A 27,858-nucleotide genomic window follows, 5' to 3' on the forward strand; every position below is an offset into this window, starting at 1 on the left:
GGAATGTGTTATTTTAATTACATATATCTATAATCTTTTTTTTAAAGAATATAGTGTGTATTTTAAGAATGTACCAAGCAGAAACCGAATGGAAGTTATGTATTATATTGAATGTTATAACTTTAAGGTATATATTGAAGCCTAAATAAGAGTTAAATGGATAAACTTAAAAGATATAAAGGTGTCATACTCCAATCAACAACTACAGGAGAAACTTTGTTTAATGAGAAAAGATAACATAAAATTGAAACAGGACAGACAAAAAGTATAAATATAATGATTTGAATTGAGATGAGATAATTAAAATAAAACTGAGAAAATTAAAAGAGGGGAGAAGCTATGTAGAAAATGTAAAACAGTAATAAGATATGGAATAGAACATAAAAATGAGCATGAAATTGAATTTGTGTCTGTACGAAGAAATGTAACCTGGGATTACGCTACTTTCAAAAAAGATGTTTTATTTGTATTTTTTTGTGAAAACTCAAATCAAATTTACCAAAAAAAATAAAAATAAAATCTTAGTAATGCTGCTTCTGATATGAATAAAGAAGACTGGCTCTGACCTCCCCGATAGATCTCCTTGGCCGCCACAGTCAAGCCATAAAGCTTTACGGCAGAGTATGCGTCTCCGGCATCCAAGGACACGGCATCAGCTTTATTCTCCTGGGAGAGATTTAAAGCAACGTTTTCAGTTTCTTCTCTTCGGGTCCACCTGGCATCGTGCTTCTAATGACGGAAGAATATCATCTGCACGATGCAATCGTTCAGTGTTCCTCAACCTTGGCAGTGTGGACTTCAACTCCCAGAATTCCCCAACCATCCAGGCAGTGGATGTCTTGTGCTTGTTGACCAGGGGATGCAGTGAATAACGGCTGTCCTCGGGGCTGCTTAGCACCAGGAATCCAGAAGAAACCCACAAGGCGCTTCAGTTTTTTAAGGTGCTCAGTGCTGATTTTTTTTTTTGTTATCTGAGAATAACATCTCAGATAACTATTTATAGCAATGGTTAATTAGTGGCCAACAATATCTGGACACTAATCCTTTACAAATGAAGCAGGGACACTAATAGAATAACAGGTAATATGATCACGCCACTTCACCATTATGGGGTGCTGAGTTTACTCCTAGGTTATGTAAATGAAGATACAATTATCCAGGCCAAAAACACCTAAACTGGTTAAATCATGGGCTGTTGGTCTGGTTAAATCATGGCAACTGGACTAAAGTTTATTAAACTAAGACGTTTCATTACTCATCCAAGTAACTTCTTCAGTCCCAGTGAAAAATTTAAGTTAGGCAGAGAGTCAGAGAGTCGTTGGAATGCACCAACTTTTGCCATAACAACTGCAGAAGTTTCATCCCAAACTGTATTGCAAAAATTAAAATGTTTAATAAACTTTGGTCCAACTGCCCTGATTTAACCTTTTTAGAAGCACCTAGGTTAGTTAGCTGAGGTTCTTGGAAGATGTTATGCTCAAATAACAAAAAAATCAGCCTTAAGCACCTTAAAAGAACGCAGCGCTTGTGCTTCTTGTCTGGATTCCTGGTGCTAACAGCCCTGAGGGAAAGCCCGGAGCGGAAAGACAGTCATACTTCACTGCATCCCAGGGTCACAAGGCACAAGACATCCACCCTGTCATCCCAGGGTAATGAAAGATGCTATCATGATTAAATAACATGTTCAAAAGGGTGGCATCTCCAACTAAATGAGTTACACCTCAGAGTACCTGTGTCATCTGCTTAGCAATTCAGCAGCTCAGAGATGATCTGGTAAAGTTGTTTCTCCAGAGAAGTAAATAGTAATTTGTACTGTTTATTTATTTACAAAGGCAAAAATTCTCCTTACTGCTCTTGGGAGCAATTCTTCTTTTCAAAAGTTTAATTTTGAAATTATTCTGCCAGTAACCTCCCTCCCCCCAAAACAACAACAACAACCGCCTGTGTGATCAGCACATCAGCAGAGCACTCATTCTGCCCCTTCATCCAAAGGTTCAATGAAACTTGTGAAGAGTAAAGGACTTGGTCTCATCCCAGTAGAAAGAGTCTTTCTAAAGCGATGAGGATCTGTTCTAGAATGATTTCCACACCATTTTCGTATCCCCTTTAATTGTTCTCCTAGCCAGTTGAGGCTTAAATAGTTCACCATTTTAAGCTAACCAGAGCACTTGCACAAAGAGAAAGATGGGGTGTAAATGTAATGTAAATTCCAAAATTAAAAACCGATCAGAATGTCTTGAGCTGTACAGATGGTCTCCGTGGCCAAGAGGACCTAGACCAGGGTTGGGTTCCCTGCCTGGACAGAGGCATCCAGGGCTTCCCCCGGGAAGTTTAGCCCAGGAATATAGGCTTCTCAGGAGCGATGCCCCAATTGCAGTCTGGAGCTCTGCCGTGTCCACTGGGCACCACAAGCTGAACTGGGTGAATTTTGAGACACTCACCCGAATCTTGTTGATACAGTCATAGGTGCTGTGGGCTAGGATGCAAGAAACCCTCTTAAAAGGACTGCTGGGGACAGGCGACAAAGCAGACAGAAGTGCTTTGGAGAGCTCAGAGCATTTCTTCTGCTCCAGGGGGGAAAGCGTGCACCAGCGGAGCTTCTTCCCTGCAAGCACATAGAAGGTTAAACAACACAGCCTTTGCAAGCTAAATAGCTTCTAGCAAGGGTCCCCAAACCTGGCAACTTTAAGCCTTGTGGACTTCAATTCCCAGCAGAACTGGCTGGAGAATTCTGGAAGTTGAAGTCCACAAGTCTTAAAAGTTTCCAAGTTTGGAGACCTCTGGCTTATAGCAACAGACCCACCCAGGTCATCTCCAAATGACCAACACAGGGTCATGTCTATTTAAGTGTGCTGCACCTTCTTAGCCCTATCCACTTTGACCTGGGGAACCTACAAGTGTGGTTAGCCCCCTTTGGAAGTCAATGGATCCTTTTCATTCAAAGTCTACCTGTGAGACAACATGTTCTTCATACTACACTCCAACTGTACAAAGTCTAAAATCATCTACTCAAGAAAAAGGCCCACTTATGTTTATGCTCTGGGTTATGCAATCACACTCGAGATCATACTTCTTCCATACCCGTTCCTCCACTCTCGCCACATTCCTGGCTTAAGTCTTCACGAGTCAGAAACACAGGGTGCCTAACATGCTAGCCAAGAGGTAAATAGCAGAATAGCTAAGATCCAACTCTATGTCCCTGGAACAATAATAGGACATAGAATAATAGGGCTTGGAAGTCTTCTTGTCATTGGACTGTGGCAGGAGGTTCTACACCATTCCTGATTTTATTTGGGCTTGATAGGACGGATATATGTGATCACAGAAAGAATAGAAGAATAATAGACTTGGAAGGACACTGGAGGCCCCACAGTCCAACCCTCCACCTAGCAGGAGACCCCATACCATTTCAGACAAATGGCTGTCCGGTCTCTTCTTAAGGCTCCAGTGATAGAGCACCCATAACTTCTGGGCTGGATTTTGCCCATTCCATGAGATCCCCTTGACAGACAATTATCAACCAGAGCTCCAGATGTTTGAACTAGATAAGCCCCCCTTTTTTCTGTCACATTCTGAACATTCTGTCTAATGTTCAAAAATTAGATAGTGTGATCAGGGGGAGCATAAGCAAAAAAAACTAGATAACCCCCCTTTTTTCTGTCACCCCTACCTGCGGCTAGATGAGCAACAGCAAGGAAGGCCAAGAGAACAGCCACAAGAAACAACTTCATGACGGCAGAGGCACAAGTCATCTTCCCCTTCCCTCATTCCAGAGATTCCAAAGCAGTGACAGGAATTTGGGCGGGGGGGGGGAGGGGGATTGAAAAACTCAGGGTGCAGGAGCTGAAAGTGAAAGCGATGGGGTGGTGGGCAGGAAAGGAGGCCAATCCTTGAGTGCTCCTGGGAAACTTTACAATGCAGCCAGGCAAAATAAAAGGATTGCAAACCTTTTGCTTTTCTCTTCCAACTCTTCTGCAGTGCTTAAAAATCATGTGCTACATTTAAAGGAAGACACTGCCCTGGATTCGATTTAGACTAGCCTGGTGAGGCATCCCACACATCAACATGTTGGCTAGTGAAGACATTCACGGTGGTGAAGAATCGGGACTCCAATAGCTTCTTTTTCAACGATGATGTGTAGATCTGTATCTTCTATTTACCGGTATTACCGTATTAACCTTGACTGATTATGAGTCACCAAATTGTTATCAACTCCTTAGCAATCAGTTAGATTTTCAATAGGAGGACTTAGGTGACCTCATGGGCACTGTAACCAAGCCCATCCTCCTTGCTACCAGTTGTCTTCTGCTTTTCTTTCTTTTCGCCTTTCCCAAAGAGCTGGGTCTTCACATAAGACCTTCGTAAACTGCTTTATGGCATCTTTTGACTATTGGTTCATTGTCTGTTGACGGTGGACTCTAAAATTTGGCAGAAGCTCTCCACCAAGATCTCCCTGGACAGCTCCAAGCGTCAATACAAAGTTACCATCCCAACTCTGGACCACCACAGACAATGATGCTCTGCCCAAATGGCCACCACCAAGATTTTGGCCAACTAGGGACTGCAGAAGCACTCAATGAGGGCATCTTCTCCAGCGGTGGCCACAGCTTCTCCGGCCAACAGAGAGATCTTCCTTTTATTCCCTTTCCAACAGCAACAAGTCCTGAAGTCCTTGAGTAATTTATAATAATAGAAGATGGGATATACATGCATAAAATAATAAGCAATGAATTGGGTTCCGCCAGCATCCCATCTGCAAGTGGATCTCTTATGAAAAAACACTAATATATATATATATTTAGTCCTTTTTTCTTTTTAGTGCTATATGTGGGCATATGCATCATCTTTTATTTATTTATTATTCAGTCATGATTGGAGGTGGTCACCCTTGGAGAAGCTGTATGCAACGAAATTTCAATTTAATGTATGCCAATTAATGTCCATTCAAAGTGACAATAAAGTTAGCCTAAGTAAGTTTAATTTCTTTTAAAACAATCCTAAGTGGCGGCGACATGGTGATCCATCAGCAGAGGCCCTCGCGTATCTGTGAGACGGTTATTTATAACTGTGTCCTACATAATTGTACCTCATATGTGTGTATACATGTATAGGCATAGCCACATAAAATAATATTCTGCCTTTACAGCGACGGGCAGGAACAGGCCACTTCCACGCCGCGGCCCTTCAGCGGGGAGGATGGGCCTTCCACCCCGCAGCCCTTCAGGCGGGGGAGGATGGGCCTTGTGATCCGGCGGAGGGGGGCGTGGCTCCAGCCGCGGCGGCCCTCTCCGGAGCGGCCTACCTCACGGGGCGGGCGTGAGGAGGAGAAGGACGGAGCGCAGGCTCGCAGCCTCAGGCTCGCACTGTCGTAGTGGTCGGTGGCGGCGCGGGAGGACGCGGCAAGATGGCGGCGGCGGCGGCGGCGGCGAGGGTGGCCCAGCGGGTGGCCGGCAGCAGGTACCGGGGGGCTGTTCGGGGCGGAGGGGGGCTCGGCGTGAGGAAGCCCCGCTCCCCGCGGAGCTCCGGCCGCCCGTCGTGGGAAGCCGGCCTTGGGGTGGGGAAAACGGAGCCGGGGTCTCGGGCTCCTCCGAGGACGCGTCGGGCCACCGGAGAGGCTAACCTCCCCCTCCTGGCCCCGGGAAAGACCCGCGTTTGGCCCTCGGAGACCCAGGGCCGCGTGTGACGGCGGGTTCTCGTTCCGGTGGGGGACTCGTTAGAACCCTCCACCCCAGGCCCTCCGACCCCTGACGGGGCCCTGCCTTTGGAGCTCCCCGTCAGGACCGACAGGCACGCGAGGGTCCTGGCGGAGAGGAGCGGCGGCTTCGCTTCCTTCCCGGCTCGGGCTGGGGGGGACCGTACAGGGGATATTGGGAAGCCGCCTCCTTCAACCTTGGCTAGGTCCACTCGGGTGGACTTCAACTCCCAGGATTCTCTTGCCAGCAGAACTCGTCAGGACAGCCCGCTGAAGGATTCTGGGAGTTGAAGTCCACCCGCCTGAAAATAGCCCAGGATTTTCAACAGATCGATCCAGTTAGCCTTAAAAGAATGAACGCTGAACACAGCTCGGTTCTTCTTTATAGCGAGTGGCAGGGATGTCAAAAGAGGGCAGGGGCTTGATTGTGTAATGGGGGCTCCCCTCTCTTCTGCAGGGTGCACCTGGCCAAGGTGCCCCTTTATGCAAATGAAGCTTTTATCAGCAGCTCTTGCCTGCTGGTGAAGTTACCTTGAGACTTGGCAAATGGTTCCCTGATTGATCTGTTTCTTTAATCTTTGCAACTCCTGCTTTTCTGGCTTGTGGCAAAGGGAGGATTGAAAACAAGGCTGGTATTTTGCTGTGCCAAGGATGCACGTCCTAGAAGCCTCTTTTTAATCAAATGTCTGGCCTGCTTGACCCCATACTAGGTGCTGGTTAGTTGCCAAATGTGACTCAATTTCTCTGAATGAGATCAAATTCTGTTTTGTTTTTGGTGCCTTCAAGTCAGTGTTGACTTCTGGCCTCTGCCTGAGCTATTGCAATTCCAGTGGTTTTCTTGGCAAGTTTTCAGAAATGATTTTGCCATTGCCTCCTTCCTGTGGCTGAGAGTGAGTGCCTGGCTCAAGATTACCCAGTTGGCTATCTTGCCTAAGGAAGGACTAGAAACTGATGGTCCCCCTGTTGCAAGATTGGTGCCTCGATCGCTAGGTTAACCTGGCTTTAGACCAATTTCTTACTTATTTTGTGTTATATACACTGTAGGTATCCTTGAGGGCAGCTGATTTTTTTAAAACATTAAAAACCTTTAAAATCAATATTTAAATCAAAAGTCTTCAAAAGAAACGAGTTTTTGTAATGTTCCAATCTAAACATTGGGGTTGGGATAGAGGCAAAGGGAGCTTGTCAGACAACAAAGCAGCAAAATATTCTCTTCCCGAGAATATCTCTCGCTTCTGGGAGGGTTGTGGATCTTCAAAGCAGCATCTCCTGTAGGTTTTCCCGGCAGTTAAATCAGGCTTGAAACAATCAGTGTTGGCACTTTAAGGGGTACCCGGAAAGTAATTGGCAAATGGGGCAGATCTTTTTGGATGGGCATCATACAAGCCACATATCTGCTTCATTGGCATCAGCCACCCTTTCTGGATTCTCTTTAAAGACAGTCCCACGTAGAGCGCATTGGATTGTGAATAATGTCTGTTTGCCAAATCCAAGTGGTTCAGCCATGGTCACAGTTGACACCGGAGATGTAATTGTGCAAGTCTTCTGCTGCAACTAAATTCAGCAAAAGTCGAAGGACAAGGAGTGTTCATTTGGGAAGAAGCTGTATTGTTTGGGTAGAACACAGTCTCACCTTAAATAAAGTTAATGAAATACTGCCTCCGAGTCTAGTTTTTTGCTGACCAGAAAAACCTCAGTCAATTCAATTTAAATGCAATTAAACTTAATTGCAGTTGTTCTTCCTTTAGTCACCCATTTCCCCAAAAATAGATGTCTTCAAGGATACTGACCACTTGAGTAGTGCGATACTCAAGAATCTGATTGCAGTTTGGGTACTGTTGGAATTTCATGGCAGAGCTCCAGATTATATCCACTACTAGTTTCACCTGGTTTGCTAAATAGCATGGAAGAGCTGTTTAACATGTCAGATATAAAAAAGCCAGCGAGAAACCCAGGAGAACTAAGTTGGACTTTTCATCCCTGATTCAGAGTCTGATACAGGCCAGGCATAAAGATGATGTTATCATATTACATCCAGTGACATGGTAAAAATTCTGAAGAGAGAATTTGAAAGAAATTTGGACTGGTAGGAAAAAATATTGTGTACAAGTTAGGAATAGTCTGAATTAGAGGAGTTGGTGTGTGAATCAGCTTTGAACTTCAATGCTCTGAGTTGTGATTGTAGTGGTAGAACAGTCTCTTGTACAAAGCTACCTGGAAATCTTGTGCCTCTAAACGTTTTCCTTTTGATGTATTCATATGGCTAAGTCAAAATATCTGCCACAAATGAGCGGATGCAGGTTGATCAAGCCCCTGCCACAATCACTCATATCTCTTCAGCCAAAATCTTAGGCTTCTGGAATATGAACCAGGTTTATAGACTTTTTGTAGGCTTTAGGTTTGGAAGACATGGGCAGCCCAAGACTTTGGTTGAAGGGACACCTGTGATACATGAGAAGAGGGTATTTATTGACTTGCCTTCGTTGTTTTGAGTGTGAGAGAAAGGGCTGAAGTATCAATAAAGGATGTCACAAAAGGTGCTTTCACAAGAGGCAGTTGGACTTTCTGGTTTTTCTTTGAAGCTGTTTCACTTCTTCAGCTGGATGGTGGGGAATGGAAGTATTTATACTCCTTGCAGACAGCTGGATGTTTGCATTCCTTTAGCTAGTCATTAAGGTCACCAGGAGGTTTACCTGTACGTCATGGTCACCTGAGTGGCCAACAAATGGGTGTGGCGTCGCCTTGTAACTGCTGAAAGGACTGAGTTGTAGACTGGAGACAGGTGACGTCCTATCCCTCCCCCTCTGTTGAGGGAGGGGCTGTTCAATTTGGGCAGTTGGCCTCTTTGACCCCTCTTTCACACCAGTGGTCCTCTCTGTCCAAAATGGGGACTTTGCTGTCTTCCTATCCTTCCATTCCCCACTATCCTGTCAGAGCTGGAGAAGCTTCTTGGATGAGAAGTCAAACATCTTTGAAAAAAAACCCCAAAATCCAATTGCCTCTTGAAAATGTACCTTTGGGACAACCATGGCCTGGGTGACTGAGAATCTCCATAGATACAAAATATTTTTATCTCCGGGTTGACCTGAGGGGTCCTTGGTGCTCTCTGAGCTTGCGTGTTTTCTTGCAGGGGTTTTATGATCCAATCGGTGCTAATCACCTACAGACCCTCTGAGCCTCCCCAGCTAAGGCCATTGAAGGCTATTTGATTCCAGCATGTTCTACTTCTGTTTGAACACACACACACACACACACACACACACACACACACGTATTATCATACATTATCTGTGGTCCTAACGTGGGTTTTTGATCTGGGCGTCCAAGCTGTCCTCTCTTGCCTCATCCCCTCCCAGGTGAACGGGGCCACATGGAGGGGAGGGTCATTCAGCAGGGCAGGAGGATTGGCTGTCTGGACAGTCTGGACATCCAGTGCTGCTAGTTGGTATGGAGGGATGCCAAAAGGGAAAGTGACACCGCATTTCTGGCCATCCTTGCAAGGGAAATAAATCATCTGTGTGAATATGTGACAGGGCTTCCCGATAATTTATGGAAAAGCCAGAGCTGATCAGGTTCACGCAGTTTGCTACGCCGTAAAGCAGATTGGGCCAAGAATAGTGAAGGCCTTTTGATTGCTAGGTCAACTCAAACATTCCCATCTGTTGTGGTTCCACTGAGCAGACTCAGTTGCCCCTTCCGACACTGGGATTGGATCATATCAGGGTTTAGGAGATTATACAGGCCAAGTATAAGAATGAGGGTGAAGAGGAAGCTCTTACAGCAGCGTTTCTTAACTTGGCTGGCTGGGAAATTCTGGGAATTGAAATCCACACAAGTTGCCAAGAAATGCTGCCCTACAGTATATGCATTAGGGTTAGAATCAATTCTTCAACTGTTGCCTGCCCTTTGCCTAGTCAATAGGTCAGACTTGCATCATGAGAAAGATTTTAATCTGGAAAATTTGGTTTCCCAGCTTTGTTTGGTGACTACAGATATCAGGGGTCCCCAAACTTGGCAACTTTATGACTTGTGGACTTCCACTCCCATAATTCAAAAACGTACACGCAAAACGTAATCACCGAACTGGTAGTAACACCAGTTGAATCCCACCCCTGCTTGAGTGTTTCACCCCTAAAATCCATTGTAATTTCAAAGACTATTTTTGAATAGTTTATTTAAATTACCTTCCCACAAATTAGAGTTGGGCAGTATTACTTCATGTAATTCAGGTTTCAGATGTAATTAGATTTAGGCCAAGGTTTTAAATCCACTTTGGTGTTTATATATCTTTGAAATATTTTACTTCCATGTGGCTCTTTTATCTTGTCACAAGTATCTCATTGCAGGCAACAATTTTTCTAATATGATAGAATAAATCATAATATAATCTACTTTCGGGTAGAATTACATGGATGATTGTAACTTTAGATAACTTTAACCTCAAGCTTTTGAGTTTATATTATATATTTAGTTGATTTAGGGAACGTCAGTACAGTCAATATTGTATCAATATTTTACGTACGTGTAATTTGACGTGTATCTGATATTTTTCTATTCAGCAGAATTGTCCTGTGGCATGGGAACCTCCCCTTGAAGAAGGCGTTATTTTTGAAGCAGCCAGTTTCCCCCGTCTTCTTTGCAGGTAAGGCTCCTGGAAGTTTTTGTTTGATCTGGAAGACGTGAAGGATTCAGAGACCATAGCAAACTCATGCTAAAAAAAACCTATAAAATGAAAAAGAAACTTGACAGCCAAACCCCACCATGACAGAGTCCTTGATAGAATTCTTGCAGGTAACGGATGGTGGTTCTCCATCCCAAAGTTTAGCCCTTTTCCCCATATACTGACTTGAGTTGCTCCCATTATGCTAAGCTATAGTTTGTTTATGCAAGGTTTATCCAGTAAACCAGAATAACTGGATTCATCTAACACAGTAAACATAACCAGGTAATTTATATCATGACTTACTTCATTTGACTCATTATTTATATTTGCATGTGACATGTGTGTGATGCATGCAGCAGTGAGACACATTTAAGAAAAATACCGGTAGGAAGAAGAAAACGTTTTCCTTAACTTTACATTCTTGTTGATTTATACGTGTAAATTTCCAATTTCTCTGAAAATACTCATTTAAATTACTCCCTTTCCACACTTCTTGCTTATATTATTAGTTGTATCAGACTTCTTTTGTATTAGTTATTTAAACCATAACTAAATTTTAAACCTTCTCCAGTATGTCTGAAAACAAAACATCGTTCTTTCATATACTTATTTTGAAATATTTCCCCACAAGTTAGAACTTAGTTATGGAATAAATTGTTACCTGTTAGCCTTGCGCAATTAGAGATGAGGAAACGAACATAGGATTTCAGGGACGGGCTGTTAATGTTGGAAAGCTCTGGTGCTATAAGCTTTAAAACCACAAGTTGGATTCATATTGCGTGACACCATGCTTTGTTTAATTGTGGTTTGTTGAGTAAGGAACAGTTCTAAGTCACTTTCAAGCCACAGTGGTTAGGTTACAGGCTAACCTAAAATCAAAAACATCACATGATGCCTTAGCACAATATGTCAGTTAGTATCGTATAACAGAAGAAGCTGTAGACCTAAATTACTGGCCCCTGTTTTTTGGGGGGGTGGTGGTGGAGGAGGAGGAGTCTGAAGTGAGGCAACCCTAGCTACTCAGGCTGGGTCTGAAGAGGGGATGCCACAGAACATGTGAGAATGTGTCACAGCCAGACTTAGTTTACCAGTCAATAATTCCCCACCCTTGCTTAAAACATCAGGTTTATGATATTTGATCTTGGGCAAGAAAACAGGTTTTGATTTTCAGCAGGAATACAGGACCTGTTTCTCAAGACCGAGCAGTCTGGAGAGAAGACTGACGTGTGGCTGTAGGTAGAGAGCCCGTGCCCTGGAACTAGGAGCCGGCAGTGAAGGGAACGAGTGTCCCGCTGTCTCCCAGGTTCAGTGACGTTAGGTTGTGCAGCCAAAAGCTCAACAGCAGCTAGTGCAGCCCCCTGAAATAGGTGTGGCAATACATTTTGCAGCTAAAAATTTCCCTGTAGTAACTTAAGGGCAGCTAAAGTTGTTTTGTTGTTGTTCAGTCGCTAAATTGTGTCTGACCCTTTTTAGCATGCCAGCGCCCCTCCCCCATCTTCCACCCCCTCCTAGAGTTTGCTCAAACCCTTATTCACTTCGTTGATGACACCAGCTAATCGTCCCGTCCTCTGCTGTCCCCTCCTCCTTTTGCCTTCCATTTCGCCCAGCGTCTGGGTCTTTCCCAAGGAGTTCTCTTTTCTCATTTGGTGGCCAAAGTATTTGAGCTTCAACTCCAGGACGGTCGGGGCTCATTTCCTGTCGGATCGACCGATTTCATCTCCTTGTAATTCAAGGGACTCTTCTCTCCAGGGTCTTTCTTCTGCAACACCACAGTTACAACTGCCACACGCAAGGCATTACGGCGGGGGGAGTCGCTGCAGAGCAGCCTCTCTTGACTTCCAGCCCTTCCAAGGAGTCCAGCAAGATGCACTGCCAGCAGTGCTGAACACAGTTGAGAGAACGAGCAGGACAAGTCAGCCACGAGTTTTCCCTCCCCACCCAAGCCTCCGTCCCAGCTGCCGTGGGTCAGGCCTGGCTCAGCCTCACGAAAAGGCAAATGAGGTTCTCCCGTGTCAGGCTATCGTGACATCAAAATCAAACAAGCTGATCAAGGGGGAGCAGTTGTCATCTTCAAATAGGTGGATTTCGTCATTTAGGCAATCTGACAAAGCTGACCTGCCAACTTTCCTGCACAACAACATATCAGGGATAATTACAGAATCTGACAAAAGAATTGCCTGAAAGCATGTAGGTAGATCTCGTTTATCAAGTGCTTAGAGCAGCAACTGTCCGTAGCTACGAGGGTGCTGAAAAAAATAGCTTTGCAACAAAGACACACACATTTACAAACTTCACAATTTCTTCCAGTGGTGAAGAAATGGGATGGGATTGCCATTAGAGCAGGGGTCCCCAATCCCTGGGCCGGGGCCCAGTACCGGGCTGTAGCCCATTCAGAACTGGGCCGCGGAAGCAGTGGACAAGAGCAGCGGGAGAGCGCATTCACAAAGGTCCATTTGTGCGAGTCATCCCCCCTCCTTGCACTGGTCCATAAAACAGGAAAGATTTGGCACCGTTACATTACAGGCAGTACATATTGTTGTATGCCTGATCCTTTTTTCTCCCCTCCCCCCCTCACAATGTGGAGAGATTGTTTAAGTAAGCAATCCCTTTAGACCAGGGGTCCCCAACCACCGGTCCCTGGACCGGTACCGGTCCGTGGATCATTTTTTACCGGGCCACAAAGCTTGGGCGCCGCCATCTTGTTTCGACAGTGCTTCCGGGTTTTCGGTTGGAAAGCGGCGTTTGGGTGCTCGCGCCTTAGTTTCGTCGAAGGGGGGGGGGGACGGCTTCGAACGAAGAGCCGTCCCGATGGCGGTGGAGTCTCGCGTTACTCAGGTACCGGTCCGTGGAAGAATAAATAATCGTGAAACCGGTCCCTGGTTCGAAAAAGGTTGGGGACCACTGCTTTAGACAGTCTCTCCCTGTGCTGAACAATTCTTTACTCCCTTCCCTTTATTCCCCCAGGGGGGGAGGGAGAGAGATCGGAGAGGAAGGGACTGCAAAACAGTAAGGAGCCTCCTTCCTCTTTGGTAATTTATTCCTGTCCTCTCCACTGAATGTAGCTATAAACAATAATTCCCTTCTTGCTAATTATTCCACCACCGGGGCGAACATTCCAAAGGGTGGTGAAAAAGGAAAGCATAGTCTCTCTCACTTAGTAACTGTATCGCTTAGTGACTAAGTACCAATTCCAATAGTGGTTGCTAAACTCCCAGTAGGATTACTTGTACAAGGTCGTATCTACATGAAAACATCCCTGGGGCTTCAGTCAGGCAGTACAGGATCTGGGCTGTCTCATGGTCTCAAGCAGAGGTGGGATTCTACCGGTTTGGCCCAGTTCTCCTGAACCGGTAGCTCCGAAGATCAGCTGAGAGGGAACCGATTCCTCCAGTGATTCTTCTGTTCGGCCCACCCGGGCTGTAGGCTGTCCTTTATTTCCTGCTTTTTCAGCCTCAGCTGCTTTGCGCGGCACAGCTGATTGCTGCCCACGCCCTGTGCTCCACATGGCTTTCAGGAGGAGATGATGCTCAAACGCTGCACATGTGCGCAAAGCGCCTGCTCACCGAACCGGTTATTGCACCGGTTGAATCCCACCCCTGGCAAGCATTAGCGCCTTCACAACTGCAGAATCCCAGCTAGAGAAGACTTCCCAAGAAATGTCCCCATAAGCAATCTTTCTAATTTTATCATTTTGGCCACCGTGGATTTTGAGGCAATATATATATATATATATATATAATAACTGGTGCCAAAACAGCACATATTATTTCACCTTTGGCACTTACGTGTACCCACAAATATGTGGCATAGCTGTGGGTAAAAATTATGACAGGCTCCTCGGAGCTACTTATGACCTGAAGTGTAGCTTAAGGTTGTCCTGCGTTTCCTTTCAGATGTAGAACTGCCCTCGTGCCCTCAATTCTTGATCCAAGGAAGATAAATTATCAAATTAATCCCATTTCCTCATTGATTTTAAACATCTCATGTCCATCTGCAGCTGCTGTCATTATCTTTGTTTTCCTGAAGTTAAGAATCAGTCCTACTTTTTTTATTTTCATCCTTGATTTTCCAGATCATTTTTTGCAGATCTCCCTTATTTTCAGCCAGTAGTGTTGTATCTTCTGCATACCTCACATTATTGATGGTTCTTCCCCCAATCTTCACTCCAACATCAGGCAATTCCAGACCTAATTTCCACATGATCAGCATGCAGGTTGAACAAAAATGGCAATAAGATACGTGCCCGTCTAGCTCCCTTGTTTGTTCTCTTTGGTTCCTGGCATGGACATACTTTCCAGCCATTTCCATGGTGCTACCTTGGATCTCGTGCCTCTGTTCATTTCTAGTTTTTCTGGTTCTTAACTTCTGTGGCATGCATAGCTGAGATGCTTTTCACATTGAAGCTCCTCTTTGACTTGAGATTAATTGATGACATTTTCTGACATTAAGTAAATTATGGTTATCTTGTAAAACATGAATAAAAGTATAGTCAAATGATTGATTAATAATGATACCAAGGTATTTAGTTTTTGATTGACAATATGAGATGATATGTAATGTAATTGTAATTGAAGACTGCGAAATGGAAGCACAAAACAACTTGTAAACCAACCGGCACACTGTATGTACACCTATGGAAGACAGCTTGATGTTTTTACGTTTTGTTTGTTTTTGTTTTTAAAAACCAATAAATTTTTTAAAAAAGAACACCTTTTCTTTGATGTCCCTGCACGAGTACATCAGGTACACCTTAGCTCCATCTTATGCAGGAGAACTGCCGAACGCTGTGTATAACCGCATGCTTCCAGCTTTCGCCCAGCACACACCATCTGTAGTCAAGCTCTCTGCTACAAGCACATTTGTTCTGACCTCCTGGAAAGAGGTGGAAGCGGGCCTCCAGGAAACTAAACTCCTCCTCCAGTGAAATCTGTAGAAGGATCCACGGAGCCCCCTCAGTTAAAAACAGAGTAAAAGTATTCAGGGAATCTTAAAAGGCCTCAACCAACATGAGGCACTTTTAACACGTTGCAGTTTTTAATTGATCAGCTGCTTACAATCAGAATCGCACATAACCTGCTTCTGCATGACCAAGTGATTTTCTGCGTCCTTCCTCTCACCTTCCCCCAATTTAAATCCCACAACAGACTAGTTCATTCCACGCATCTGATAACAAGTTGCAGCTTAAGAGAACGGACGCCTTTTAAATAAAAAACGTTACTCAGAAAAGGGACTCCCGGGCTTTTTTTGCCATCAGCGACTAACTTGGCTCTCCTCCTACACCATCTTGGTGAGGAAGGGATGGGATATTTTGTTAGATTTGTGCCTTAGCTGCTTGCAGGAATCTCCCTCCCTGTGATGGAGCTGGACTGAGAGACAGTGAATGGCTCAGAAGCAGCCAGGGAGCTTCAGTGGCCCTGGCCCAGCTCCGTTAAGTCAGCGAGTGTTTGTCTTCAGCTCGGTCAGGGCTTCTCAACGGTGGTTTGGTGCAGAAGAAGCAAGTTGACACTCAACTCGAGGTCCACCTCCAAATTCTGAAATGCTGTTAGCGAGCAGCTCCATAGCAGGAACTGTCCAGCAGGAGGCAGCAGAGCCACAGAAGGCTATTCTGAAAGCTCAGTTAGGCAATACCTCCGGTTTGCAAAGAGCAGAAGTAGATTGGGCTTTTGGGTTGGCTCTTTGGACGGTTTGCAGGGAATCTGCATGGGCAGGCAATTTCCATGGTAGCCAAATTGCACAAAAGATGGCTAAGACTTAAAGGGACACCTTAAACATTCATTAAGAGACCAGGGTCAAGGCACCTGCCCGTTTTATGCCGGTGAATTGATTTTATGTTCGGTCTGCATTCCTTCACTTCTCATTCATTCCTGATAAAGGAGACGGCTTGTAACTCAAGAGTTGAAATGAGGGGTCCATGGTGCTCCCTGAGTTTGGTGGGTTTTTTTTTTTTTTTTGCAGATGTTTCATTACCAACCTAGGTAACTTCATCGTTCGTTACTTTTAAATTTTAAAAAAAGATTCAGTCAAACTCAATGAGATTTTGAAGTTCCCACCTTAAATCTTGCTAGATCTGGCAACCTGGCATTTGATAATTTTAAATATATATTTTGACATCCGACCCATCATGGACCATGTTCAGTAGACTATCATAGTTCTCAGATATGAATAAAAGGTATACTACTAAATCTAATTTCATTTGGAAGAAACAAAGTAGATGCCTTATTATGGTTAACTTTGTTCAGTGTTCTGGTGTTGGAAGAAATATCATTCTGGATTCAGTTCTGTAGGAAGTTAGCACCCACCCCTCTCCTAGGAAAATGAAATCCTAGGAAATATTAAAAAGGCAGAATATTTCCCCTAAAAAGAGTAGAAACTCAGAAGCAAAAACTCACCTCAGAAGTAGAAACTCACCCGCACCTTTGTTAATGGGTGGGCCATTAAGGCCTGGGCCAGAATACATAACAAAGATCTCCATGTAAAACTATAGCAATTGCCAAAAGCCCTTTCAGTGCATCATCATCCAGCAAGGCTCAACCAAGCCTGGAACTCAGGACAGCCTACAGAGTTGCCCCTGCATGGCCCCATGGGAGTCTGACAACCAATCAGAATACAAGCTTCAATTCAAATCCCAAGAGAGGGTATAAAACCCCGGCACTCTCAGCACATCAGCCCTTGATCTCTTCCTTCACCTTGGAGCATGTGATCATCCTTCCTCTTCACTCTGGAGCGCCAGGCCACGTGGTCCTCCTGTCCACCATTAAACCTTCCAAACAGCCTCCATGTTTCCAGTGTCTTTCCCCCCCCACTTGGAACTGAACCCAGGAGGATTTTTCTTCCAACAGTTCCAAGTGGGGAAGAAAGACACTGGAAACATGGTGACTGCTTGGAAAGATGGTTTAATGGTGGACAAGACCACATGGCTTGGAGCTGTAAAAAAGGAAGGATGATCACCTGCTTCAGGATGTTGGGTGAAGGAAAAGAAGGAGGGGCTGAGATGCTGAGAGTGCCTGGGTTTTATACCCTCTCTTGGGATTTGAATTTGAGCCTGTATTCTGATTGGTTGTCAGACTCCCATGGGGCCATGCAGGGGCAACTCTGTAGGCTGTCCTGAGTGCCAGGCTTGGTTGAGCCTTGCTGGATGGTGATGTAATGAAAGGTCTTTGGGCAATTCCCACAGTTCTACCTGGAGATCTTTGTTGTGTAAAATAGGCTGGCCCAGGCCAGAGTAATGGCCCATTAGCAAACGTGGGGGTGTGCTGAGTTTCTGCTTTCTGAGTTTCTACTTCTCTTTTTAGGGGATATATTCTGTCTTTTCAATATCCCAAAATATTTCATTTTCCTAGGAGAAGGGTAGGTTTTAACTTACGACACTGATTTAGGCCAGTAGTTTAGGGTTGTGGTTTTTCTGAAGTGCCTCATGTCTGACGAATTTTAGTTGCAAGCCAACTCAAACCTTTATGGCAGCAAGCTAGTCTTTTTGTCCTTTTGGGTGCAAATGTTGCCTTTGTCTATGAAGCCCTGTCATCTTAGGCCTTTGCTTGAACTACCGGCTGGGCTCCAACCTCTTGCCTGCTTTGATTTCTAAAAAGTGGATCCCTTTCGTTCCAGGGCAGAGATCCCTGCACACCGGACCTCTGAATGTGGTGCTGCGCATCCGTCCGCTGCATCTTTTCGTGGCTACAGGCACAGGATATGTGGGATACAAGCAATTTGAGAAGCACAAGGAGAAGGATCTTGAAAAGTTGGGTGTGGAGGTGGCCCCCAAAATCGCAAGTGAATGGGAAGTAAGTGATTAAGCATTCTGTAATTTGTTCTTAAATGCCAAATCATTGCAAGGAAACATGAGAAGAAACAACTATTGTAGTGCGTTGTTTAAAATGCTGAATTTGGCAAGTGAGAATCTACCTTAGAATTTCTGCTTATCTACTAGTATTTCTTCTGCTCAGCCTATTAAAGCCATGCTTCCACTGCCGATCGGGATCGAAATTGCTGTGTGTCCCTGTACTATAAATTTATAGGGAAGATTCCCAGATATCTTCTTGCTGTTATGAGCAGAGGCTACAGAATCCTACAATTATCTTTTGTTATACAAACACTAAAAAATGCTGTCAATGAAAAAAAAAACCTTACATTCCTTGGATTTGTTTTCTGATTTCTCTGGCAGCGTTAGGTAAACAAATGGATTTGTATCGGTTCATTTATCTCATTGCTGCGTTAATCAATAACTGTTTTTGAAAAAAAAAATCATGAACTGTGTGTGTATTATTTTAAAACAATTCACTTTAAACTTTTTAAACCTAAAACATGCAATATATACATGTTAACATCAAATTTGATTTTAATATTTTAATTCAGAGAAATGTGAAATTTAGAGACCAATTGCATTTTGATTCACATGTTGGAATGGGAATTATGTAAGGTGGCTAAAAACGTGGATTGAGCAAAATTCTTGAGCTTTGCTAAATATAAGAGCCAATGAGCATAATCTGTAGCAGAAGGTTTTACTTTTCGGTTTTAAATCACGGCTCCCTTAACAAATCTTGCAGTGGTGGAAATTAAGGCTTACAGGTCTCGTCCTGTTGGCAAACAGTCCCAGTGCAGTGTTGGCTAAATGCCTTAATTCGTTTCTGAAAAGTAAAAAGGTTTGTTTTGATTGCCATTCTTAGTGTGGCGCTATTCCTGTATTTTCTGCTGAGGGAAAAAAATTTCCGGTAACCGGATCTCAAAGTGCTCTCTGGGGAATCCTGTCCATTCATTCACGAGAGGCGAGCGAGCGAGCGAGCGAGTGAGTGGCTGGATTGCCTCCTTGACCTCTCGGGCAGCAGGCACGATCGGAGGCATCCCGGAACATTTCTGCTGCCGCGGCTGAGCCCAAGGCTTAAAGATTAGGACGGGATGTTTTCAATGTCAGCGCTGTGTATATTTTACTGTGGTTGGATGTGTTTCACTCTGTCCTGCGCAAAGGGCAAGATATACATTCTCTTCTTAATTAAGAGGTTGGCCATCCATTAGCTCACTGCCAGTTGTAATAACAAAGGTTTAAAGCAATAAAGATAAAAATACAGCAGGAGCATAATTTACTTCCCCAAAGAGGTGTGTCTGGAGAAGCAAGCCGGAGAGTTTGATGTCTTGGGGCCTGGGGGTGGGTGGGATAATCCTGCTCTGATGGCCACCCTGCCTCAGGCTTTTCCTCCAGCACCCCTTGGTTTGCCGAAGATCAGAAGAGGAGCCACAGCAATCCACGCCTCCCCTACAACCCCGGTTGCATTATGCAGCGCTTTAATTAACTGCCTCAAAGGAAAAAATGGAAGCTCGTCCTGGGAATTCTGTTTGGTTTTTCAGTTGGACGGCTGCCGACGGGGTGGTAGCACTTTTGATACCGTGGGAACAGGGCTCCCCAAACTTGGCAGCCTTAAGGCTTGTGGACTGTAACTCTCAGAATTCCTCAGGTGGTTCTGAGTCCTGAGTTGTGGATTCTAAAGTCCACAAGTCTTAAAGTTGCCAAGTTTGGAGACCCCTGCACTGTAGAAGGATGGGGGTGGGGGCAAGATTTTTACTCTTGTTTCTGCCGTTGTTGGGGTGCACCAGTCGTCGTTGCCACTTCTCTCGGTGTGGCACGGCCTGTCTAATATTCCGCATTCAGTTTTCCATTCCAGAGGCTTGGTCAGCTGGGGGTAACACATTTTTGGAAAGTGGGTTTAGCCCTGAGGTTAACTCACCCCCCGAACTGTTTAGTCACATAATATCTGCTATTTGTTTTGTGGGGACATGCTTCCTCCCAGGTTTCATGGCCTGCCCTTCCTCTATCCCTAAATTTCTGAGGGAGCTTCCTTTCCCTGTGCCAAAGTATTTATCTGTGCAGATAATTTCCATGCTTGTTTGATACCTACAAGGAAGAGGACTACTCTCTGGTGGGGGCCTGGTTTTGGAACGCTCCCCTGCACTTTATTATTTTGGCATTGTGGAAACCTTTCTTTCAAAGGTGTTGTAATACAAATGAGGCGTTCCATTTTTGCATTTAAGCCTATGCATTCTTGATCTTTGTCAAAGCAGTCTTCCCTTTTCTTTCACAGAGTAGCTCATATCTTCTGCCGAATGCTGCTGTTGTCTCATGGCTTGGGCTGCCTTGCCTTTTTGTGTTTTGCCCGGGGCTTGCAGTCTCAGAGCTTCTGATGCTGTGGGGGTAGAAGTGGGGGTACGCTTTTAGTCTGGTGTTGCACATTTGGGGGTGCTTGTTAAGCAGCAAAATTGATACTTTAAACCCTTGTTAAAATAGGAAAATATGTTTAATTGGTCAAGAGGGGCTCTGCAAAGTATACAGCACCCATTCATACCCCCAAACTGCCTAGAGTCACTCCAAAGAGCAAGATGGAATAAATAGTAGATACATATTATTAATTAATTAAAACACACTGAAGAAGCATCTAAAATATTCTCCCCTGCCCATTCCAGGGGGAGCATTGGAGCTACTAGTGCAGTGCTGAGCATTCTCCCCCTGCCCCCCAATACCATTTCCAAATCTCTTGAAGTGTGTAGCTTTGAAAAGGACCTGTTTGAAGGACCATTTCCCCCCAGTCACGTCTACCTGACCCGTCAGAGCAGGGAGACGGAGAAAGTGTCCTCTCTAGAGGAGGTCCATCTAGTGCAGTGGCCCCCAACCTTTTTTGTGCCACGGCCCGGTACTGGCATCACAAAATGATCCGCGACCCGGTACCGGCATCAGCACGCATGGCAAGGCAAGGCAAGCTGAGCGACCGGCCATCCAGCCATCCCCCGCTTCTCCCCGCCACCTTCAACTCCTCCTTTGTACCTTTGTCGATGGGCTTCGGGACGGCTTCAGGACAGTCACTCGGCTCGCCTTGCCTTGGGTGCTGAAAGAATCCTTGCACCTTAGTTTTGTCCGAAGCCGCCCCTCCCCTTCGATGAAACTAAGGCGCGAGGATTCCTTCAGGACCCAAACGCCGCTTTCCAACCGGAAAAGCTCACCGGAAGCACTTTCTCATCAAAACAAGATGGCGGCACCCAGCAAACTGGCAGCCCGATAGAAAATGTTCCACGGACTGGTACCGGTCCGGGGCCCGGTGGTTGGGGACCCCTGATCTAGTGGGACCACAAGGCAGGGCCTTCTCTGTGGTGGCTCTGTCCCTGGGGAATATCACCTCTGCAGAGGTAAGTTTGGCCTGGTGGTTCTTTCAAAAACCCCTGAAGATGTGGTCTCGCTCTATGGAGCCCGGGGTGATACGGAGCCCATCCTGTCATCTATTGGACTGTGGTCACAAAGGGAGCGGGGTAAGGGGTTATTCCGTTTTGTATTGGGTTTTTTTTATTTCTGTGAGCTGTCCAGAGTCACGATGAGTGAGTTGGTCAGCCACTTAAATGTTCTTAATCAGCAAGAATGGACTGAGACACCCTCAGAAGGGTCTTTAGGTTGCCTCCCTTGAATGAGGCCAGTAGATTTTTCTCCCATGTCCTGGACACAGTCAGACTTTACAGGCCGGGGTGAGTCACTTGTGCTTTTTCTGCCTTCTACTCCGCTGTTTGTTTTCCTTCAAATATAGGCTGCAGATTATGTTGGCAGGAGGGCTCTCTAAAGTCTGGCAGAGGAAGCCGCACATGTCCCCTGGACCCAGTGCCCTTTGGCCCCAGTTCATGGGAAGGGCTGGTGCAGCGTGGCGTTCCAGCCGAGCTCCGTCCCTCGACACCTGTCCGCGGTCTTCCCCTGGGCCCGGGATTGGGCAACCGGGCTCAGCAGAGGGGCGGGGCTAGGACTGATGAGCAGCCCCTTGGAGACAGGGCTCAAAGGGCACCGGGTTTGCAGCCCCCACGGGAGATCCTGGCTCCCAAAAAAGACCAGTGCAAAAGGACAGAGCGTGAACCTCCTGCACAGGGGGAAGCCTTCCTCCCGGCCAGGGGGAGGGGGCTTATGGGGAGGGGGAAATGTAACCTCTGACCCTCTGACCAGTAGTATTGGTTTGACACAAAGACTGTGGAATGGGATCCCTTGGGAACACTGGAATGTTCAGTGCTATTATTAAATAGGGAAATGCGTTTTAATCCAGAGGCCTCCCATCAGTCAGCCTTTCTGTGGGAATGATAAGCTTTTTGCTATAACTTGGACTAAATCTGATCTGAAGGCCGTTAGGGGTTACCATTTTCCACCAATCATCTTTTTTCTTGCTAGCTTTGTCCAGAGGCCTGCAGGGCTGAGAATGCATCAAGATCTCTCTTGGATGATTTAAGGGGTTCTGAGTGTTGTATATCATGGCAAATCAGCAACTTTAGAGAATGAGGGTTCAGTTGTGATTTATACACTCCATCCTTTGCACTGGTTTATGTGTCCCTAAAATGTAGATTCAACGGTCAGTAAAGGCTCCAGGCTAGAAACTGCCTTTGGGGGGAGAACCAGCTGGGGGACTTTCGGCCCCTCACCTCAGGCTCTCGTAGCCTTGGGAAGAAGAAACGGCAAAGCACTTCCCAAAATCTCACCAAGAAAACCGTATAGACAGTTGCCAGGAATCAATAATGTCTTACAGAAACAAACCAAAATGCTCATTCAGATGTTATGAAAATAGTTTCTCTTTTTTAAAAAAACTCTGGAATTTAGAGAAGGTAGCTTTAATATTTTAGTTTATTTAATTCCATAAGGTGTATGGATTTCTTGGATTAATTAAAGATCTTATGCTTACTATTCCCATTCCATGAAAACCATCTTTATATCAGTATAATTGGTACTCACTGGACGGTTTGGGGGTCCAAATACTTTTGGAAGAGTGAAATTCCATCTTTGCAGTTTAAAGATCCTGGGTGGAACGAATACCGCAGAACACTTAAGAGGACATCCTGAAGAATTCATATTTCTGGTTAAAATGCTTTCTTGCCATCCAGATGTAAACCTGTAGCCTGGACTACTCTGGAATCCCTTCTACTATGACCGCGTTAATCTTATAATAGCTGTTAGAAAGTGTTGTTAAATGACGGTAAGTTGTATAATCGAAATATAGGGAGGCAGGGAAGAAAGTGTTGGAGTGTCTGATCTGTGAATGTCGCTAGATCATTTTGGTACCATTAAATCACTTTTCTTTGGATTAAAAGTTACACTTAATACAAAACAAATTATTATTTTCTATATTATTGGATAGTGGTAGGTCGTTTTGGAATAAAATTAACAAGTTCAGTTAATTGGAACATGATACAATATGCTCATTTGCCGTGTTTTTGGAAACTGTCATGCAGTTTCGGATGCATCTTTTTTTTTTTTCTTAGGAAGATGCTTAAGTTGTTCTGAATAAACTTGATGGGAGACAATTGTTTTCTTTGATGAGAGTAAACACGTGGATCTTGTGCCACCAGTGTAAGACTGGAAGGACGTCTTTCCCTATCAGTGATCTGACCTTTATTTTCTCACAAGGATTTTATGAAGTTCCCTTTGGAGAACTGGGCAATACCGTAGAATGCATGTTCAGGTTCTTAATTCCCTGCATTTTCTCCTTATTTATTAAATAGGGGAGCTGAGGTCTGTCGATGAGCATTTGGTGCATTGATCAGCTTCTCGAAAACTTGGAAACCGGGAGTCGTTTGTCGGGAGAACTGGAAGCACAAATGCTGTAGATACGGTGTGCAGCTTCTGGAAGAAGGGTGGGCTATAAATTTAATAAATAAATAGAAAAGTTCAAGGTGCTTCCAAAATAAATTGAATCTATCTGCTGTTGGGAAATTCGGCGACGCACAATCCTTGCTCTTTTTCTGTTGTTGTGATGGGACCAGATATAGGGAAGGAGATGGCGAAGGGAGTTGCTGAAGGAAACGGGCTATTGGCCTAGGCCTAGTCTCACACATTAGTTGAGAAGGTGGAGAGCAGGGAACACTTATTAAGGAAAAATTAGCGGGGGAACACACAGTTCCCAAGTGAAAGAAACCCTCCTTGGGATGAGATAAAATTCATTTAGCTCTCGCCACAAGTTCTTTCTACTCTCCTTCTTGCACGAATATTCATTGCGCGAAGGAGAATGTTCATTCCTCAAGTGCTCGCGCTCTAATCTGCGAAGGGTCTACTTCCAGCAGCTGAAACTTGGGCTGTACAATTCTCAGGCGACAAAGCTGATGTTCTTCACCCCTAATTCTAGCCAGGTCTGAACATGTCCAGGCTTGTGGCTTGCAAGTGGGCACCCTGTTGAAGCAGATCCTCCCCGGGTGGCCCCTGTCTTGTGGAATGCTTTGCCCAAAGCCAGTATGTTTTGACGGGTATACGGTACTTGACAGATGGCATCTAGCCTTTGTTTAAACGCCTGCAGCAAAGAAGAGTCCGTCCACCATCTCTCAAGGCACTGAATGTCTGCTACTCTGGGAGGTTTTTCCTTTCGCTTGTCTTTTAGGTTTATCAACTTCCTTATAACTTGTCCTGACTTCTCTTGACAGCTAACATTTCTCTCATCCGTCTTTTCTTCTCTAAGCTAAACGTATGCCTGTCTCCAACTGTTCCTTAAAGAGTACTCCTTCAGGACCATTTATCATCTAGGTTGCTCTCTTCTGGGCACTCTGTATTTTGTCAACCAGCTTCCTAAAATGTGATGTGCAGGGCTGGCACAATATTTTAAGTGTGATTGGACCAGTTCAGAATTGAAAGGAAGGAGGAGGGCTTGTCTTGAGCTTGACATTTGATGGCGACCATAACCGCATTTCCTTTTTTGGGAGACCCTACTTGCATTTTCTCTTTTTCAACTTAATCACACTTTTAGATCATGCTCAGCTTGTGATCCATCAAGACAACTTAATATCTTTTGATGTTCTACTTGTCCAGTGTGATTTCAACCAAACCGTGTCCGTCATGTCCTTAATTTTGCTTACTCAAAAATGGAACTTTGTTTTTGTCTCTAACAATTTTGTTGATTTTTGCCCATTGTTCTAACATATCAGGTTCCTCCTGAATTTTGATACTGTCCCTTTGCTATCATTCCTATCTTCACATGCCATCCACAGTTTGACAGTCCCATTTTCTAACCTTCAGCCAAGTCATTTGTAAATACATTGACCAGCATAAGGCCTAAATGAGGAATCCCATCTGGCATTAGCCCTACCTTCCAATCTAATGTGGCTTGATTGAGATGCAATATTTGTTCAACCAGCTCTGTGACTCGCTAATGGCAGTGTCATCCAGCCCACATTTTGCTTGGTTGAATGCTTTTCTGTGGGGGAAAGGCAAGCTGTGTCTGTCCATCATGGTCCCATGGTCAATTTTATTTCATCCATTGTTTTTATATTATTGTGGTTGTAAATTGCTTCATGGTTCACATACAGGCTTAGTGGTCTTTTAAGTTTTGTCTGTGCGTGTGTGCGTGCTTGCATACATGTGTGCAGTAAGTCATATAAAGTTAAATGGATTTTGTCTCAAGTAAGCAGATGTGGAATTGCAACCACAGTCCTGGAGGATAATGTGTGAAACAGTGAGGTAGATTTAAATTGGGAATAATAAACATTCAGTTACTTACATTAGCCATTAGTTTACATGTTTGGCTTTATTTTACACTTTTAGTTACAAAACAGCAGGTGCAAGAAGCCTTGCCACAAAGCAAAAGAAAACATTATTACTGTGGAATTCATTTAAATGCAATAAATGCTTAGACGACAGACAAAGTGATACACATTTCAAGTCTCTTTAGGCAGCCTTCTAAAGCGGCCCGCCTGGGACAGAGTCCTCCTCCTCCCAGCCTCTGAAGGACTTTCTCTGTAGGTCAGGACAAATACCTGGCAGCAGCAGCGGCCAATATTAACATGTCAGCGGGTACTCCTGTGTCTTAAATGTTTTGCCGAGGGGAAGGTGTGGGTGGAAGATCTGGAGGTCCTGTTCCCGTCAGTTATGCTCGCTGAGGAGTCACAAAGGGCGCGAGAGAATTCCTTGGAAAGAAGGACGGGCCCCTCCCCTTCTCCCCTTCTCCCCCCCCCTTCCGTGACTTATAAAGTAGTTGGGAAGGTCAGGAAGGGTGTTTTTCCTGGTAGGGAAGCAAATACCAGAAGACGGCAAGCCTGCGGGCAGGTGAAGTCCCCTGGGGCTTGGATTGGATTGTCTCATCCTCTCGCCTGGCTTCTCTGGAGATCCATCGACAGGGGACCCAAATCTGTGGGAACGTAGGTGGCTTCCATTCCCCCCCCCCCCCCCCGCCCGTCTCTCAGTAAGACAGGGGATGTCCTGGCTAACCTGAACCCGCTTCTCTTTGAGAATAAAGCCTCGCTGAGATGCCCTGAGTTCCCCCTGTTTCCTAGCCATCCTTTAGCTCAGGGTCTTTCCAAAACGGCTTACAGCCGTGGGGCTCAGCCTACGGTCTGCAGACCCCTGCAGAGGGGCCTGTGGTGTTATCGGTGGGATGGGGTGTCTGCGAAGGCGTGAAGACGTGTTAGGGTTCAAATGTGGAGTCTTGGGGGTCCGTGGCGGGGAGAAGATTGAGCCTCCCCCGGCTTACAAGCAGCATCCAAACAAAAGAGTGGATGCGATTGGGCCGCACCTGCCCAAGGGGGCCTTCGGCGCCTAACCTTCTCGGATGCTGTTTTTTCCGCCCTCCATTAATCTCTTTCTCTGCTCAGGCAGATGAGCATCTGCTGCCTCTACCTTTTGTGGGAGTTAATTGCTTTATAAATCAGTGCCTGGCTTTTGCCTGCAGCCTCAGAGTCGCCTCGCCTGAAGCATCTCAGCCAGTTGCAAAGCCAGGCTTCTCCCGCTGGCTGGCTGGCTGGCTGGCTGGCTGGCTGGGGACTGTGGTGAGGCGCCCAGCCCCCCTCTTCAGACGCTGCTTTTGGCACATGCTGCCGGCAGTGGCCGGCGGCCTCTGGAGCTGGCAGGAAGCCTGGGGGAAGTGAGCAAGCCTCGTCATGCGGCCGGTGGCTCCTCCTGCCCGGCTGCCTGCTGCGCCTCTCTTAAAGGAGCCCGGCCCCTCCTGCTCGGGTAGTGGCTGGAGAGCCACCTCTGTACCTTGGATGGTGGGGCGTCCTTAAGAGGGAACCACTGAAATACGAGCCAGCTTTTCTACCCCACGGAGCCGCTTTCTGAAAGGAGGAGCCTGCGGGTGGCGTGCTCAGGCTGCACTTCACCAGGACCGAGGATCCCAGAAAGACCTTTCTTTTGGGGGCCTCTCTGGGTCTCCCACACTCCTGTTCTTCATCCTCGTCCTCGTCCTCCTCACTGTCCTCATGATGAGTTAAGGGTATGGCAAAATCACTCTCCCGCTGTCTTACTTTTTCTCTCAATTGTAAATGCAAATTTTTACCTTGGAGGGTTCGGATAGGGGAGCCTGGGATAATAATGTCCAGGCGCATCGGGCAATGTTGGGGTTCCAGTTAGAGGCGGATCAGAGTTTGTGTCTGCCTTGAAAAGTAGACAATGCAACAGGGTTCTTTTAACCTTGATCCGGCGTGTCTCCTCAGGGTGGACCAGCCTTACCTGCCTGGCCTTGATAAAGGCCTTGGTGAGGAGAGGACGATCTCGAGCCAGAATAACCCGGAAGAATGCCTGTGCAGG

At 45.6% G+C, this 27,858-nt stretch overlaps 2 protein-coding genes across 12 annotated transcripts in view; one reads left to right on the forward strand and one right to left on the reverse strand.

The window, feature by feature from the left end:
* LOC113447094 (serotransferrin-like) overlaps nucleotides 1–3,876 on the reverse strand; it is a 28,507-nt gene extending 24,631 nt beyond the window's left edge. For 2 of the 3 annotated variants that reach the window (XM_026717103.2, XM_087913563.1), the window contains exons 1-3: nucleotides 3,671–3,867; nucleotides 2,442–2,605; nucleotides 567–666 (exon numbers count right to left, since the gene is read on the reverse strand). In XM_026717103.2, the coding sequence (XP_026572888.2) occupies nucleotides 567–666; nucleotides 2,442–2,605; nucleotides 3,671–3,752 (346 nt within the window). In that variant the 5' untranslated portion in view covers nucleotides 3,753–3,867. Of the gene's footprint in view, nucleotides 1–566; nucleotides 667–2,441; nucleotides 2,606–3,670 lie in introns of all 3 variants that reach the window. The other variant, XR_015739642.1, reaches the window with a different exon arrangement.
* A 1,263-nt stretch (nucleotides 3,877–5,139) lies between these two features.
* Nucleotides 5,140–27,858, forward strand: part of PISD (phosphatidylserine decarboxylase) — a 48,461-nt gene continuing 25,742 nt past the window's right edge. The window contains exons 1-3 of one of the 9 annotated variants that reach the window (XM_087913574.1): nucleotides 5,140–5,457; nucleotides 10,252–10,334; nucleotides 17,961–18,136. Coding sequence is in view for 4 of the 9 variants with exons in the window: in XM_026717027.2 (XP_026572812.1) it covers nucleotides 5,405–5,457; nucleotides 10,252–10,334; nucleotides 17,961–18,136 (312 nt within the window). In the remaining 5 variants the exon portion in view is untranslated. Of the gene's footprint in view, nucleotides 5,458–10,251; nucleotides 10,335–17,960; nucleotides 18,137–26,325; nucleotides 26,475–27,267; nucleotides 27,545–27,858 lie in introns of those variants that run through there. The other 8 variants (XM_026717027.2, XM_087913571.1, XM_087913572.1 and 5 more) reach the window with 8 other exon arrangements.

The sequence above is a fragment of the Pseudonaja textilis genome, chromosome 15, assembly GCF_049901715.1.
Source record: "Pseudonaja textilis isolate UNSWEBS1 chromosome 15, rPseTex1.2, whole genome shotgun sequence".
In the NCBI taxonomy this organism is placed as follows: Eukaryota; Metazoa; Chordata; class Lepidosauria; order Squamata; family Elapidae; genus Pseudonaja; species Pseudonaja textilis.